Source organism: Antechinus flavipes, chromosome 1 (genome assembly GCF_016432865.1).
Source record: "Antechinus flavipes isolate AdamAnt ecotype Samford, QLD, Australia chromosome 1, AdamAnt_v2, whole genome shotgun sequence".
NCBI lineage: Eukaryota > Metazoa > Chordata > Mammalia > Dasyuromorphia > Dasyuridae > Antechinus > Antechinus flavipes.
Genome location: NC_067398.1, coordinates 118,683,558 through 118,698,609, shown reverse-complemented (window position 1 = coordinate 118,698,609; position 15,052 = coordinate 118,683,558). Strand labels below are relative to the sequence as shown.

The 15,052-nt window shown below is 36.0% G+C and overlaps 1 protein-coding gene across 1 annotated transcript in view; it reads left to right on the top strand.

Moving 5' to 3' along the window:
• Positions 1 to 8,501, top strand: part of AGXT2 (alanine--glyoxylate aminotransferase 2) — a 50,579-nt gene extending 42,078 nt beyond the window's left edge. The window contains exons 12-14 of the mRNA XM_051989672.1: positions 1,317 to 1,466; positions 4,992 to 5,090; positions 6,168 to 8,501. Of these exons, the coding sequence (XP_051845632.1) occupies positions 1,317 to 1,466; positions 4,992 to 5,090; positions 6,168 to 6,284 (366 nt within the window). The 3' untranslated portion in view covers positions 6,285 to 8,501. The remainder of the gene's footprint in view (positions 1 to 1,316; positions 1,467 to 4,991; positions 5,091 to 6,167) is intronic.
• The last annotated feature ends 6,551 nt before the right edge of the window (positions 8,502 to 15,052 follow it).

The window sequence follows — 15,052 nt, the reverse complement described above, 5'->3', positions numbered from 1 at the left end:
CCTTTATGCCACAAATATTTTTAGGGCCAGAAATGGAAGCAACCATTTTTCTTGTGGATCAGTTCTCAAGTATTATAATAAGGATGTGAAGATTCTAAAGAATGTTAAAGCATAAAGACAAAAAATTTTAAACTAAAGAATTGTCTTGTCCCAGTTGACATTCATGAATCTTCTTTCAAAATATATTCACATTTTAACATACTTCACTAAGTTATAGCAAGGATCAGTCAAGTCTTTGTGACCCCATGAGGGGTTTTTTTGGCAAAGATACTGAAGTTATTTGCCATTTACTTCTTCAGAGTAGTAAGGCAAGTAAAGGTTAAGTGACTTTCCCAAAATTACACAATTAGTAAATATCTGAGGCCACATTTGAACTCAGGTCTTTGCTGATTCCAGGTCAGGGCTCTCTCCTCTGAGTCATCCAGGGAGGATAGTGATTTGTAAACCATAAAGCTCTACTAAAATAGAATCATCATCATCAATAATAATAATATTACTATTATTACTATCATATGATTCAGATGCAGCCTTAAAAAATATAAAGATAAAATGTGAAGTTTGGTATATAACAATGAATGGAAACTGTATAAATGGTTGCAATATGTCATTCTATCAATCCTTAGAAAATCCACTTTGGAGACCTAAACATTGGAGAAACGATGTCCTAACCAAAGACAATGTTCAAATAATCCAGGCATTCAGCCAGTAGATGGCACGATAAGCCATCTCTGCTAGCCTGCTGAAGCTTCATTGGTGGTTTGCTAACCATATTCTCAATTTTTCACTTTTTTAGCATTGTTCATTTTGCTGCCTCTCCTCCATGCTTTAACTTTGTTGCCTTATATGGAGGCAAGCATGAAGGATGGATTGGAGCAGGGTGAGGCTTTAGGCAAGAATGAAGAGAAAGATATTGAAATAGTCTAGAAAAGAGAGGATGAGGGCCTGAACTAAGATGATTACTGTGTGAATGACAAAGAGGTGACTATTTGTATGCTGATGATTGACAAAGCACTCCATTCTCAGAGTCTCAGATTTCCATATATAAAATATAAAAAGATAACAAAAAAAATCTACCTCATAGTGGAGCTCCAATGAACTAGCATATGTAACCATGTGGCAAACATTGTGCTAAGAAAAATAAGACAGTCTCTATTCTCAAGGAGTACACATTCTAATGAGGGAGACAACGTGTATAAAGTCATGAACCCAAGAAGAAATACCTAGAGTTAATATATTTACTTTTTTAATCCTTTCAATTAGTTTCTGTATCTTTTTTTCTTCCGTGCTCTGTGATGTTTTATTTTTTCCATCACCAGGCAATTAAAGAAGATGGCCTACAGGAAAACAGCCAAGAAACTGGTTCTTATATGCTATTGAAGTTGGCTAAGCTACGGGATGAATTTGAGATAGTTGGAGATGTCCGTGGAAAAGGCCTCATGATGGGAATAGAAATGGTACAAGATCAGGTGAGTGCTGAAAGTTTCTTCTCCTCATAGCCACAGCAGCTGAAAGTCCTAGATGGAAATTTTCTCCACGATCCCAGATCCAATTTTCTCCATGAGAGAGCATCCAAGGACAACAAAATTCAGTGAAACCCATTAGAGTTAACCAGGCTGAGTGTGAGAAACAAACAAAACTCTAGCAGATGACACCAGAATCCCATAGGGCTCAGTGAGAGAACACTAAGAGAGAACATGAGATCATTCTCATTGTGAGAGGTGAAAAGTGGCATCTAATGATATTCAAGTGGAAGGATGGGGAGCAAGAACTCTGCAGGGAGACAGAAGCTATCTAAAATACAAATTTGAGGGTGGGGGTAATTGATTTTTTCTTCCAATTTCCTTCATGTCTAATTCATGCAGTTCTCTGTTTCAGACCCTTGTCATTTCTTAGAATTGAAACATTTTAGAGCTGAATTCATCATATATTCTCCTCTCCAAATCAGTTCCTACTTCCATATTTTATTAATAGCATCCATTTTGTCCCACTCACCTAAAGGTAAAAACTTGACTTCGTCTTATAATTTCACTCTCTTCCCCAATATCCAATCAATCACCCATCTCTTATGATACTTCCTTTTCTCTTTGCAATATCTCCTATATTGATCTCTTTCTTTCCATTTCCACTGCCATCAATCATTCAACTTCCCTCCCAGGGTCTAGATCCCACCTCTGATATACACCCACTTCCAGGGGCCTCAGTTTGCTCACTTGTAAAATGAAAGGTTGGACTGAGTCATTTCTGATGTTCCTCCTATTTCAACAGCTACAATTATTATCATAGCTTCCTGCCTAGAGTTTCTACCTTATGTCTCTCCCCATGCCAGACCATATGAATTATAGACTCAAAGCCATTTTCCTAAAACATTACTTTAGCATGTCATTTACCTTCCTGAAACTCTTCAATGATTTTCCTTTTTTTATTTAAATGTTTTTCTTTTGGATCAAGCTAATTGTTATTTCATCAAGAGAGGGATTTCTTTCCTCATGTGTAAATTTTCTTCAACTACACAACTGAATGAGTAACTTCTCCATATGATAAAGTCTTAGAATTTTGCCAGTGATGGTAAGGGATTAAATGATTTCCCTGTAATCAATAAATTAGAGATTTAGAGTCAAAAGGCTTGACTTGGATTTCTAGCTCTGCTACTATTAGCTCTGCAATCCCATATCTTATTCCATAAATTCAATGGGGAACTCCTTGAGGTCAGAGACCAGGAATGATAGGGAGAAGAGGAAGCAAAATTAAGACAACATGAGGATTCCCTAGTGTCTGAAGAAAGATATGAGGCAATGCATAACAGGGGAAAGAGTTATTACAGGATCTGGGTACATATTCTGGCCCTGCCATTTACTAGTTCAGGACTAGCCAAAGCAAGTCACCTGAATCTCTGGACCTCAGGTTCTTCATCTGTGAAATAAGATAGATGAATCATATTATTTCTAAGAGCTCTTTCATGTCTCAATCCTGTAAGACAAATTTAGCTCACAAATCAGGGACTATGTTTTCTACTTTTTTTCTCTTTCTTCCATATAGTGCTTGAAAAATAGTAGGTCTTCAACAAGTATGTGGTTAAGTAAATAAATTTTAGAGTCATAATGAGAGATGAAAGATGGGATGAGATAGAAGTAGTCACTCAGGATTCAGAAGTCTTAAGGTTTACAAAAAGGTTTTATAGTTTACAGGCATCTTATACATATTATCTGATTTGCTCCTTACAGTAGCCCGGTGAGACATTATAAACAGGCATTATAAACATTATCTCCATTTTACAGATGAGACTCAAAGAAATGAAGTGAATTTTATAGGATCAAATACCTAACTAGTGTGAATTTTGTTTATTTGTAGAAAAATAACAATATTTATACAACCTACAGGATTATCTTAAGGAAATCAACTTAAAAGTAAAAAGCTTATACGAAATGAATTGTTAAGAATTTGAAATACAATCATTTGAGAAATGGCAAAACAAATTGTGATGTATAAATATAATACAATGTTACTATGCCATAATAACTAATGTATATGAAGGATTCAGAAAAAGCATTGGAAGTTTTTAAATGAACTAATTATGTAAGGTAAACAGAAGCCAGTAAACAATATATGCAAAGACAACAAAAACGAAAGAATAGAAAAAAAAAAAAAAAACCTAAATTCTGCGTAATTGCAATGATCAATCTTGGTCCAAGAAAAGAGATGAGAAAATGTACCTTCATTCTTTGAAGAGGTTGGGGACTCTGAGTGTATAAAATAGCATACATTTCCAAATTGCATAAAAGTATTGATTATTTTTATTGAAAGTGCTTCTCCCAATTTCATATTTTTTCTTTTTTTACAAGGGATAATACTCTAGGTAGGACATTAAGGGTATTAAGATGAACAGATAACCAGAAACAAAAGATACAAATAAAATTTTTAAAGTTATGTTGGAAAGGAAAGAAAAATTTAATTTCTCATGCTATTTTAGAGAAGATGAAGAAATGTGGGCTGAATTTTACTACCATTCTATCAGAAGGGTAGCCTTCATTGAGAATACTTTTGAACTAGAGATCTGACCTTTGAACCTAGCAGCATTTTAAAAAAAATATTTTGATCATGGCTAAAGTTATGGATGATATTTGCTTATGTTGAATTTGCATATGATACAGAGCTGGGAAGTCAATCTAATTAGAAGATAGGAACTATATGTTCTAGACAGTCTAGAATATCAGATGAATCCAATAAAATAAATTTGCTGACCTCCACTTGGGTTCAAAAAAAATCAACTTCACTGGTACAAGATGGGGAAACCATGGCTAGAAAAAAAAATTCATCTGAAAAAGATCTGGGAGTTTTTAGCAAATTGCAATCTCATTACAAATCAAAAAAGCTAATATGTTCTTCTTAGGTGACATGAAGAGGAGCCCAAGGTCTAGAATGAGGGAAACTGGTGCAATGTACCTTATCCAGACCACATTGGAAACATTGTGTTCCATTCTGGGGATCACACTTTGTTAAAATAATAATAATAATAATAATAATAATAATGAGCTAGAAAGTTTCCCAAAGAGGAATAACCAAGAGAGTGAATGGGCTAGAATTTTTGCTTCTATGAGATTCAAGAATTTGCAGATGTTTAGTATGAAGAATGAAAGATTCAGGGCAGACAAAATAGTTTCCTAGATGTATTGAAAGGGGTGTTGTGCAGAAGGATTCAGAATATTTTATTTGGCTCCAGATTCACTGGAAGTTTCGGTAAAAAGAATTTAGGTTCAATGTAAAGAAAAACTCTTAATAATTAGAGCTGTCCAAAAATAAAAGGGACTGCCTTTCACCAAGTGAAGATCAGATGAGTATTTGTATTGTGAAGAGGACTCTCAGTCAGTCTGTCTAGAGTCTCTTCCAATTGTGTCAATTGTATTTTCTTTAAAATTATGGTATCTTGAAAAAAGAATTGTGGGGTTTTTTTATAAATTAATCTATTTTTTTAAAATAAACCAATCTATTTACAGGACAGTCGCCAGCCTCTTTCTCTAAAAGAAGTAAATCTAATTCATGAAGATTGTAAAAACATGGGGCTTATTGTTGGTAGAGGTGGACTTTTTAATCAGGTATGAAAAAAATCTGAGCTGTTCTTATTGAAATAAAACAAGTGTCCAACTACTTGAAACCTAACCAAATTTTCTAATGACAATACCTTCTTTGATGTGGGAGAGTTTACGAAATGACCTGCCCCCATACTATATATTTTCATAATCAAAAACAAGGCTTAACAATACTAATTATCTTATCATATTGTTGGGTCAGTAGCCATTCACTTCTCGTTAAAAGGCAGTGAATTTTTCCTCCAACTATGGATTTCTGGGTAAAAGTGAATTGACTTTTCTTCAGGAAAGTGCTTTTTCAAGTAAGGAAAACCTTCTGCCCCTCTACCCACCCCCCATCAACATATTCAAACAACCATCCAAAGAAACAACTAAAATTATTAGGCTTATGCTAAAATTCTAATAGTGTACAAATAATAAATACTTAGTGACTTGATCTAAATTATAGTCAGAACAATTATTACTATTCTTATTCCTAATTTTGCTTATCCCAATTATCCTTATCCACTCACCAATGTGATCAGAGGTAATAATTATAGTTAACTAGCATTTATTATATAAGAAATGACTTCGAAGAAGTGTATTCTCATATAGCAAATGGTTTCTAGAAAGGGAAAAAAACAAAGCTGAACTCTAGAATTCAGAAGACCCTGTGCCTGCCCTCCCCAAGACTCCTTCCTCAGAACTTTTCAATGCCATTGTCTTGATAATCCAGGATTACATCTGCTAGTAAGGTATTCTCTATTCCTCAAGTCCATTGTGCCCAGAAATTTTAAAGGAGTCTATTATACAGGGTAAAGACTAAAAGATGAGAACTACCAATTTCTATCAAAATAATGACATTTTCTTGGAAAGATGTTATTCTTTTTTTGTCCTCATCATAACAGTTTTATTAGCAAATAAAACAGTTCTAAAATCCTAACGAGAAAAAGACAATATGCAAAGTGAACTATTGAGGATAACTAGTTACTGCCAGTGAGCCTAATAGAAAATATATTTCTAGCTCTCTTTTAATGCTTTTTCATTGAGCCATATTGATTTACATAACAACCAAGAGTTTATTCTTTTCTGTTCTCTCTTCAGACATTCCGAATTGCACCCCCAATGTGCATCACTAAACAGGAGGTTGATTTTGCAGTGGAAGTATTTCATGCTGCATTAAGCAGACATATGGAAAAAAGAGCTAAAGGGACAATTTAGAAGAAGAGGAGGATGAGAAAGAGGAAGAAGAAGATGATGATGATGATGATGATGACAACTTATAAACTCTCAAGACTTTTCCATTCATGAAAAAGGATGAACTTGAGTAGCATTAGTCTCCAAACCACAGATCATACACAAATCCGGAAAGGATAGTTAATCCATTAGAGAACAGACTCAGGATTCAAAGAGTTCTTAGTAGGCTGGAACAATGGCTTAAACTGGAAAGGCAACATTTAATAGGAACAAATATGAACACTTTGCTTTGAACTTTGAAATTTGCAAAAATTCAAGACTTCATGGGAATAAGTACTTTCTCCAGTGAGCAAGTGGCAAATCATTTGTGATTCTTGCCCATATTTTCCTAAAAATTATTCATTGGGAGTCTATTCCATTACAATAGAGTCCTTCTTCCATTCAATGAAGTCCTGAACTTGAGTTCAAAAATTCACTAGCATTTAGCACAGTGCTTGACACATAAGTACCTGCTTAATTATTGTTCACCAACTGATGATCTGTGGAAGGATAAAATAATAGTAAAGATCTATCTGAATAGTAATTGAGTTGAAAAAAGATTTAAGAATTTAAACTAGCAGAAAATTTCATAGGTATCAACAACATGCTCTGGCAGCCAGAAAAGCTAATTCAATCATAGATTATAAGAATAAATACATGGAGTACTGAATCAATTATGCAGTGAAGCAAGGGTCCTATAGTTCCATGTGGACTACACCCTGCACTTCTAGTTCTGGGCAGCACAACTTAAGAGACATGCTGAAAAACTATGTGTACAGAGAGGTGATCTAGATGATGAAGGGATACATACTACCCACCCTCAGCTCTCTCCCTTTGCCCAAGTTATTCCTGCCTGAAATGTTTTGTCCTCTACCCAATTTATTCAAATTCTACCCCAAATCTTACCTTCTCCTCCAGCCTTCTGGACAACTTTCAAGACTAGTTATCTCCCTTTCCCCTGGGCTCTTGTAATACCTGTAGTCTTTAAAGCTCCTTTTGGCGCTTAAAATTTGAAGATTGAAGAATCTTTCAAAATCATAATTTAAAATGTATGTGTCCCCTAAATACAAGCGCCCCAATAACAAAGAAAATCAAGTTTGTTTCAGTCAGCATAGAGCTACAATAAGGATAACTGCCATTTGTATATTAAGGTTCACAAATGTAAGTGCACCACTATTTTTGTTGTCATAAATGCAGGATAAAGATAGAAATGAAAAACAAAGGGCATCTACACCATGTGGCTCTTTTCAGTCTTGCTCCTAAATTGATTTTGCATGGTGTCATGAGAAATCCCTTTATTAACAACTATACACGGGTTTTTATCTTTTTTACTATGTGGACTTTCAGTGTGATTTTAAGAGGACCTAGTTGAGTGATCCAGGAATCTTTTAAAAGTTTAGAGGAATTTTGAAATACAACTCAGATAAAAGTTTGAGCTGAGATATGCCAAGCTTCAGAAGAGGGAAAAATCAATCTGAAAACAGACTTTTAAAATGTCTAAAAGCATCTAGACGTAGCTAGTCATGCAATTTCATGCAAGGTTTGCGTTACAAGAGATGGCTATAGTAGCTAAAGACCTGCAAATGGTAGCAACAATAATAACAGAAAGAGGAATAGAAAAGAAAGAACCACATCAGAGTACTCCAGCTCACTAGAAAAAGTGAACCAATGGCATTACCAAAGGTCATATGCATCCATGATCTTATATCACAATTTTTTTAATATATTTTTATAATTTTATTTCAGTGTCATTGGTTTCTTTTGCAATCCTATGTATTTTATTGCATGCATTTAAAACATTATTTGAGAAGAAATCCATAGGTTTCACTAGGTTACCAAAGGGTTCCATGATGTTAATATATATGTATATTTTTTTTAAGAAATCCTGCTCTAGAACATATACTCTCGAACATTTGTCACAGAAACATGTGTGTCCCATTGTCTATATTCTTTGTCACATATGTACTATGAATGTGTTCTCACTACCACTAGTAATGTGGTAACTTATGAAAGAGGATACCTTTGGTCATATGGGAAAAGTCTTGTAACTTATCTTTGTGCTTAATTAAATGCATTCTGCTTTGAACTGTGTTCTCACTCTTTCCATAATGTCAAAAATGAAATTTTTCATTGGCCAAGAAATCACATTCTTACCAGATCCATCTTATTTTCTTTCTCAAAATAAAACTAATGAATACCAAACTATCAGAGTGAAAGTTTAAACTTTAAATTGGGCAACTGTTTTCATACACGGAATAGAATGAGAGTTCAATGGGATTTAAATGCAACATTGAAATATTATTCTTAAAAGCCAATGGACTACAAACTAGTGAGTCTATAATAATGTTTTCATATTAAACCTGTGATGATATTATAATCATTGCAACAATAACAAAATAAATGTGATTATTATGACTTATTGTTTGTTCCTTGAAAGAAAAAATATTGGAATGAAGGAGATGAGAAAAGAAAAGAAAGAATTAAAGTCACTAAGAAGGGACTAATTTTTTAACAATCTGTCCTGTAGAGATGCAATTATTACTACATGACATTATACTATATTATGCTATAATAATGCCTGCTTTCCTCATACCATTAGTATTACTTATAGGAATATAATTTATATTGATGTAGTAATACTAGCTGATACTTTGAGAACATAATTAATAATAGCTATCATTTTTCCTTGGTCAAATCTGAATAGCTAATATAAGGAGAAGATGTGCTCCTGTTTGTTATAGAAAAGTTCACCTTCGTGTACTCCTTGTAATTTTTAGTCCTCTAGTTACAACAGCCTAGGAAGAAAAAAATAAGGAAATGAAGAAACCTTACATGCTAGAGAGCTTAATTGTTCATTTTTCTTTCCTTCTCCCTTCACTCTCACTTTGTCAATCAAGAAAAATAGCAAGAACAAGAGATATAACTAGTGTACTATTGTTATTGTGATTTTACAACACTAGAGAGAGTTTATGATGAAATCTTGTATGCCATACTCAAAGGATGCAAATGAAATGCTCTTAAAAATGTGGAAAGGGAACAAATTTTAACTCTGGAAAATTAGAGTGTTTCTTCGTTGTTGCAGACTGGTCCAGCAGAAAGACAGCAGTTTTAGTTCTCTAAAATTCAGGAGATAATATAATCCCCAGAATAATATATATATAACTCAAATTTTTGTTGGATTTATATATATATATATATATATACAAATATATATAAATCCACAAAAATTTAATTTGTAAAACTCAAGAAAACTTTACTATATTGCTCCCCACCCTATCTCACCCCACTCTATTGGCTTAATGAAAATTATGCAACTGGACCTAGTTAAAATCTACAGCAAGTTATGTTGTAGTCAAACTGAAAGTTGTGGTAATTCAAGAGATGCAGACAGCCACAAAAAGTCATCACAGGTATACAAAGGCTTCTAAGGGCTGCTATTAGTCACTGTAGAGTTTCAGGTGCAAACTTTGCTCTCTTTCACCATACAACAAGGAAGAAAAGAGCTACCCTGACCAATGGGAAGTGCTCATACTGACTTTCTGGAATTAGAAATTTATTTCCCCATGAATGTTCCTCCCTTCACCATCCAAGACTCCATTGTCATTGTCATTCTTCCTCTGTTCTATGGCTATAAAATTTCTAATTTCTCCTTCTGAAATCCTCATGGATCAGCCATTTAAGTCTCCATCTCCAGCTACTTTCTCCTACCCCTCCCTGATCCTGAGTCTGCTCTGCTCTTCCCCTTTCCTAAAGCCTCTAGAATCCCTCTCTTCAATCCCCAATCACTTACAAGCATCTCCTCCTCTCATTTGTCTTCTCTCGTGGTCTTCTGAGAATTGTGACATTTGTTTTCTCTGAAGACAGCTTATTGTTTGCTATTCCTTTCACTCTTACCTCCAATATGTTGAGCCTACAGGATTTGACCCATAACTTTGTCTTCTGTCTCTCCTGGGCCTCCTTTGCTACCATTACTCAGAAATTAGTTGGCTTTGAGATTCACTCTGAAGCAAGGACTCCCTCACTGCAACAGACATAGAAGAACAAGTTGGCGAATACCCCAGGGATTCTCAAGTACATGCACAGAGAGAGTTCATTCATTCTGTCCTCAGTGGGGGTAAAAGGATGTAGAAAGGCAAATGCGGAAAGACTTATGGCCATAGGCTTTCATATATTTAGAACAGATCTAGTTAATTAAAGAGAGAGAAGGAAGTCACACGGACAAAAAAGGAAGCACAAGCTATAAACTTAGTCATACAGACCCCTAGGAAATCTACTCTGATGGAGGCTAAGACTAAAAGAGAGGCTAATTAAGATCAAAAAAACCTTGCTGAAGAGTCTTTTTTGGCTGTTAATCAACATTTCCTTTTCTATGAAACAAAAAAGGTTCTAGAGCTAAGATTAAAGATTTCAGCTAAGGAAACAATGACTAAACCATGCATTAGAACTGATCAGGAGAGTTTTGCTAATTGCATATTTATGTAGGACTGTATCTCCCATAACACCTGAAGACAAAGAAGCATTATATTTGCCATACTAAGCATGCCAAAAATTCATATATGATGTTCCTACCTGCTTTTTAAAATTTTTTTTATTTTAAACTTAAATACAAAATGGGGGGAGAGGGAGAACATTGCCACATACATAGAAATGGTTTCAATATAAAACGATAAATTTCCATTTCAAGAAAACCTATATAATACTACATGTTGTTTTCAAAGCTGCCCAGCTTTTCTTTGTTTCCTTGTTGATATTCTTTTGTTCTCTGGTATGAATTTTTTTTCTCTCCCTCCCACCCTAAAGAAGCTTACAATTAAGAATGGTATGCATATACATGTATGTGTATATACACAAGCATCGATATCTCTAAACATACACTCATGCACATATATGTTAAAGTATACATATACTTATTTCTACCTGTCATTTGTTTCTCTGAAGATGGACCTTCTTTCAAAGGTCTAAGTCTTTACCTGTTTTTCTAAATCAAACAGCTCATCATTTCCTACACCACAGCAATATTCCAACCCAATCACATCCTATCTGAGAAATTGTCAGCATTACCTTTGTGATAGTAAGCATGCTAAGAATTCATATATGATGTTCCTATCTGCTTTGTTTAAATATTTTTTAATTATAAACTTAAATACAAATGAGGGGGGAAACATTGCCATGTACACAGCAAAACTTTCAATACAAAACAATAAATTTCCTCAAAATTTTCCTCAAATTTCTACAGTCTCTACCTACTTTTTACATATGGACATCAGGACTCTACTTCTCAGAATGCTGTATGCCTGGAGGTAGAGGGATTCTGTAACAAGGTCTAATGTGAATTGTACATTTACCTGCAGATATTCCCTTCTTCCTTCCTATAGACTGACCCGTCCAGCAGGTCATCAAAGTGTGGGTCCTGAGGCTGGATATCTGTCTGTGAGGCTATTGCCTGAAAAGGGATGGGGTTAGAAATGAGGAGGGAGACAAGTTGAGATGGAGCAATGTCTCAGTTTAATGAATGAAGAGGGTTTAATTAAATATGATTTCTGAGTGGGGGGTTGCAATGAGAAGAATGTCGGACCATAGGTGTGGCAGAAATCCTGAGGTATACTGTTATCTAGATCCTGGGCGGAGATGACCGATTTCTTGGGACACACATTATCTAATCTCAGGAATTTAGGGTGTTTGCTACTCTTCTTAGCTCTTTGTCTCCTGCCTCCAAGGACATGGTCTCCGGCAGTCTTCAAGGACATGGTCTCTGACATATCCTCAAGAACATGGTCTCTGGCATATCCCCCTTTCTTTATTTATTTATGGGTGGGAGGCCTGTCTTAGGCTATATGGCCGGCATCCATATTCAGTATCCAAGTAATCCGACCTTAAAAGGCCAGAAAAGGGCAGGACCCCTGTCTTAGGCTATGTGGGCAGCATCCGTCCCAGCACCCCAGCATCAAACTTCCGGGGTGTGCTTCTGGAAAACAGGCCCACAATAATCCCGTCATTGGGTGTTCCTGCAGCCAGAGGGTATGATGATCCTGAAATATGGGGCCACAATAATCCCGTCATTGGCTCACCCACAGCTTATCTACTGAATGCGGGGGGGGGGGGGGGGGGGGGGGCGATACTTGAGACCAGACCTTGTATGGATATGAGGAGGGGGTGAAAAGGGGTGAGGGGGATGAGGATGTCAAATGACCATTCCCCATATAAATCCCAAGAGCAAATCAAAATCCCTATACATAACAGACTAATACAGTAGCATTTCCTTCAAAGCCCTCAAACATAACAGCAATAATTACAGTTTTAACAAATCCCATCCCAAGTCTTAAACACACAGTAATAGATGATCCAGGTAAGGTTTAACAGTCAGTCATCAACCATTCCCGAAGTCCCTCATATCAGTCCAAAGTACACTCGATGCAGGATCAAGTCCATGGTCTCATTTTAAAACTGCTGCTTCAGGCTGTGAAGTGATAGGAGGCTCTCATTCCTTGCAGAGTGGGTGTGTCATGCTGGCAATCAAAGCTGATCAAAGCTGATCCAGGTTCCAGAAGCAAGCCAATAGCTGTAATTTGACCAAAATCTAGAACAAAAACACAAATCTAACACATAAAGATTGGATCAGTCTCAGATAGAAAGACTCAGTTCACCAGACTGTTGTAAAACATGAGGAGGCCAAAATAAATTGGCCAGCAGTTTCCTATGTGAAGAGATGACTTTGCTTTACAGGCCAAGCAAATGGCTGCAGTCTTACAGACCCTTGTTAATTGTCCACTTATCATGTAGAAACCTTAAAGGAACAAAACACAAATATCTAGTAACAGATAGATGACCAGGCGAAATAGTTGCCCAAGCATTTAGGATACAATGATTACATATGACCAGACTGAAAATAGCAAGGCACGACATAATTGAATTGCAGTAACAGTTCTACTGACCATTGCTCTGATCAGAGAGAGATCAGTTACAGAAGGAAAAATTCAAGAACATTTTAACAACTTATCAATCAATTGTCCCAGTAACTGTCACAGGGTGGAGCTTTAAAACTCCCAAATAGCATTAGCTAATTTAAGCCCAAAAACTTTTACCTCCAATAACAAATGTCATTAATCAAATTTCTGATGAATCTTAAACAAAGAGTTACCATAATCTTACAGTAATAACAGAAAGAAATTTCGTCTCAGTAAGTTCACAACTTAGAACAATTATCATATCTAGGTAGATGTTACATGAGTGAACATTATACATACAAATCAGTTTGCTTTTAAAATACCCAATACATAGAAAAATATCCCAAATTGCATATTGTCCATAACAGAAACATTTTCAAAGGGATAAAGAAAAAACCATTATGTTCAGAGGCCCTTTAAATAACCTCAGGATGACCCAATACAATAAATTTAAACTTATACAAAAGACCCAATTCCACATAAAAGAATTCAAGAAGGTTTTTTTTTTCTTTTTTTTCCTTTTTTTTTTTTTTTTTTTTCCTTTCTCTCCCTTTTCTCCTTTTTTCTCACAGGCTGCTGCAGTCAGCCAGAGACAGAGAAAGAGAGAGAAAGATTTTTCAAACTTCTTGATATTTTCTAAGCCTGCAACACAGAGGCTGAATTCTTATCTCTTACAAGCTTGCTAACTTTTAACACAGACACACACAGACAAACATGGAGCTCCAATTTACTATGCACAGTTGCAACTTTGTTTTCCAACCAACAACATAACAGACAAACCACACAGAACATAGAACATATATCACACAGACTACACAGTTATACAGATTCCATGACATTCAAGATTTTTTAAAGCATAAGAACAACAATTTTCTCAATCGTTGACACCCTGTCTGTTTCAGGAGCTGTTCAGTGAACTTGAGTGTTTCGATCTTCTCTTCAGGTTCCAAGGTGTCTTGGTCTCATAACTGATGATAGAAGATGTGTCTTTTTGTGATCGCAGAATCTACTTGATTTAACGAAAGTGGTTAGTTTATTAAAGGCCCAAGGGCCAAAAGAAAGGAGGAGAAGGAGTCCCACAAGAGGGCCAAGAAGACTAGGGAGAAGAGTGGATAGCAAGGGGGAAGTGGAGAACCAGCTCTTATGCCAGGGTTCATTTTTTTCTCTTTCCTGTTTTCTTTTTTCCAGACTTTCCCTAACTTTTTGTAGGCTGTTTTCAACAAGGCCAAGTTTATCTGAATAAAAGCAGCATTCCTCCTTGAGGGCTGCACAAAGACCTCCTTGTTGTAAGAAGAGAAGGTCTAAGCCTCTTCTGTTTTGCAGGACGACTTCAGCTAAGGATGCTACTGAGTCTTTAAGGTGTTTAGGTCCTGCTTGCAATTCCTGTAAATCCTTATCTATAGCAGTGCTCAATTGGGAATATAGTTTGTCATTTTGTATGAGGGAGGCTATACCCGTCCCCGTTCCTACCTCTCCTAGGCCAAGGAGGACGGTCAGGGTTAATGCAGTAAGGGGTTCCCTCCTGGTCCTGAAATTGCCAGTACTTTTTCTTTCCCAGATATCAAGGAAATCATCGGCCTGGTGTATATTAATATGAGGGAAGAGAAAGACAGAAACGCAGTAATCGCGTTTTTTGATAAAAGGTCGGGCATCCAGAAATGTAGTAAGGCCAGCAGAGCAGGCAAAATACGAGCCGTCAGGAGCGGCCACATATTGCCACGTCAGGTTGACAGGTCCATGGTGTGGTTGCAAACGCCTTCAAGCTGTTTGGGAGGAAGCATGTTAGGTCCTAGGAGACAAATTCCAATG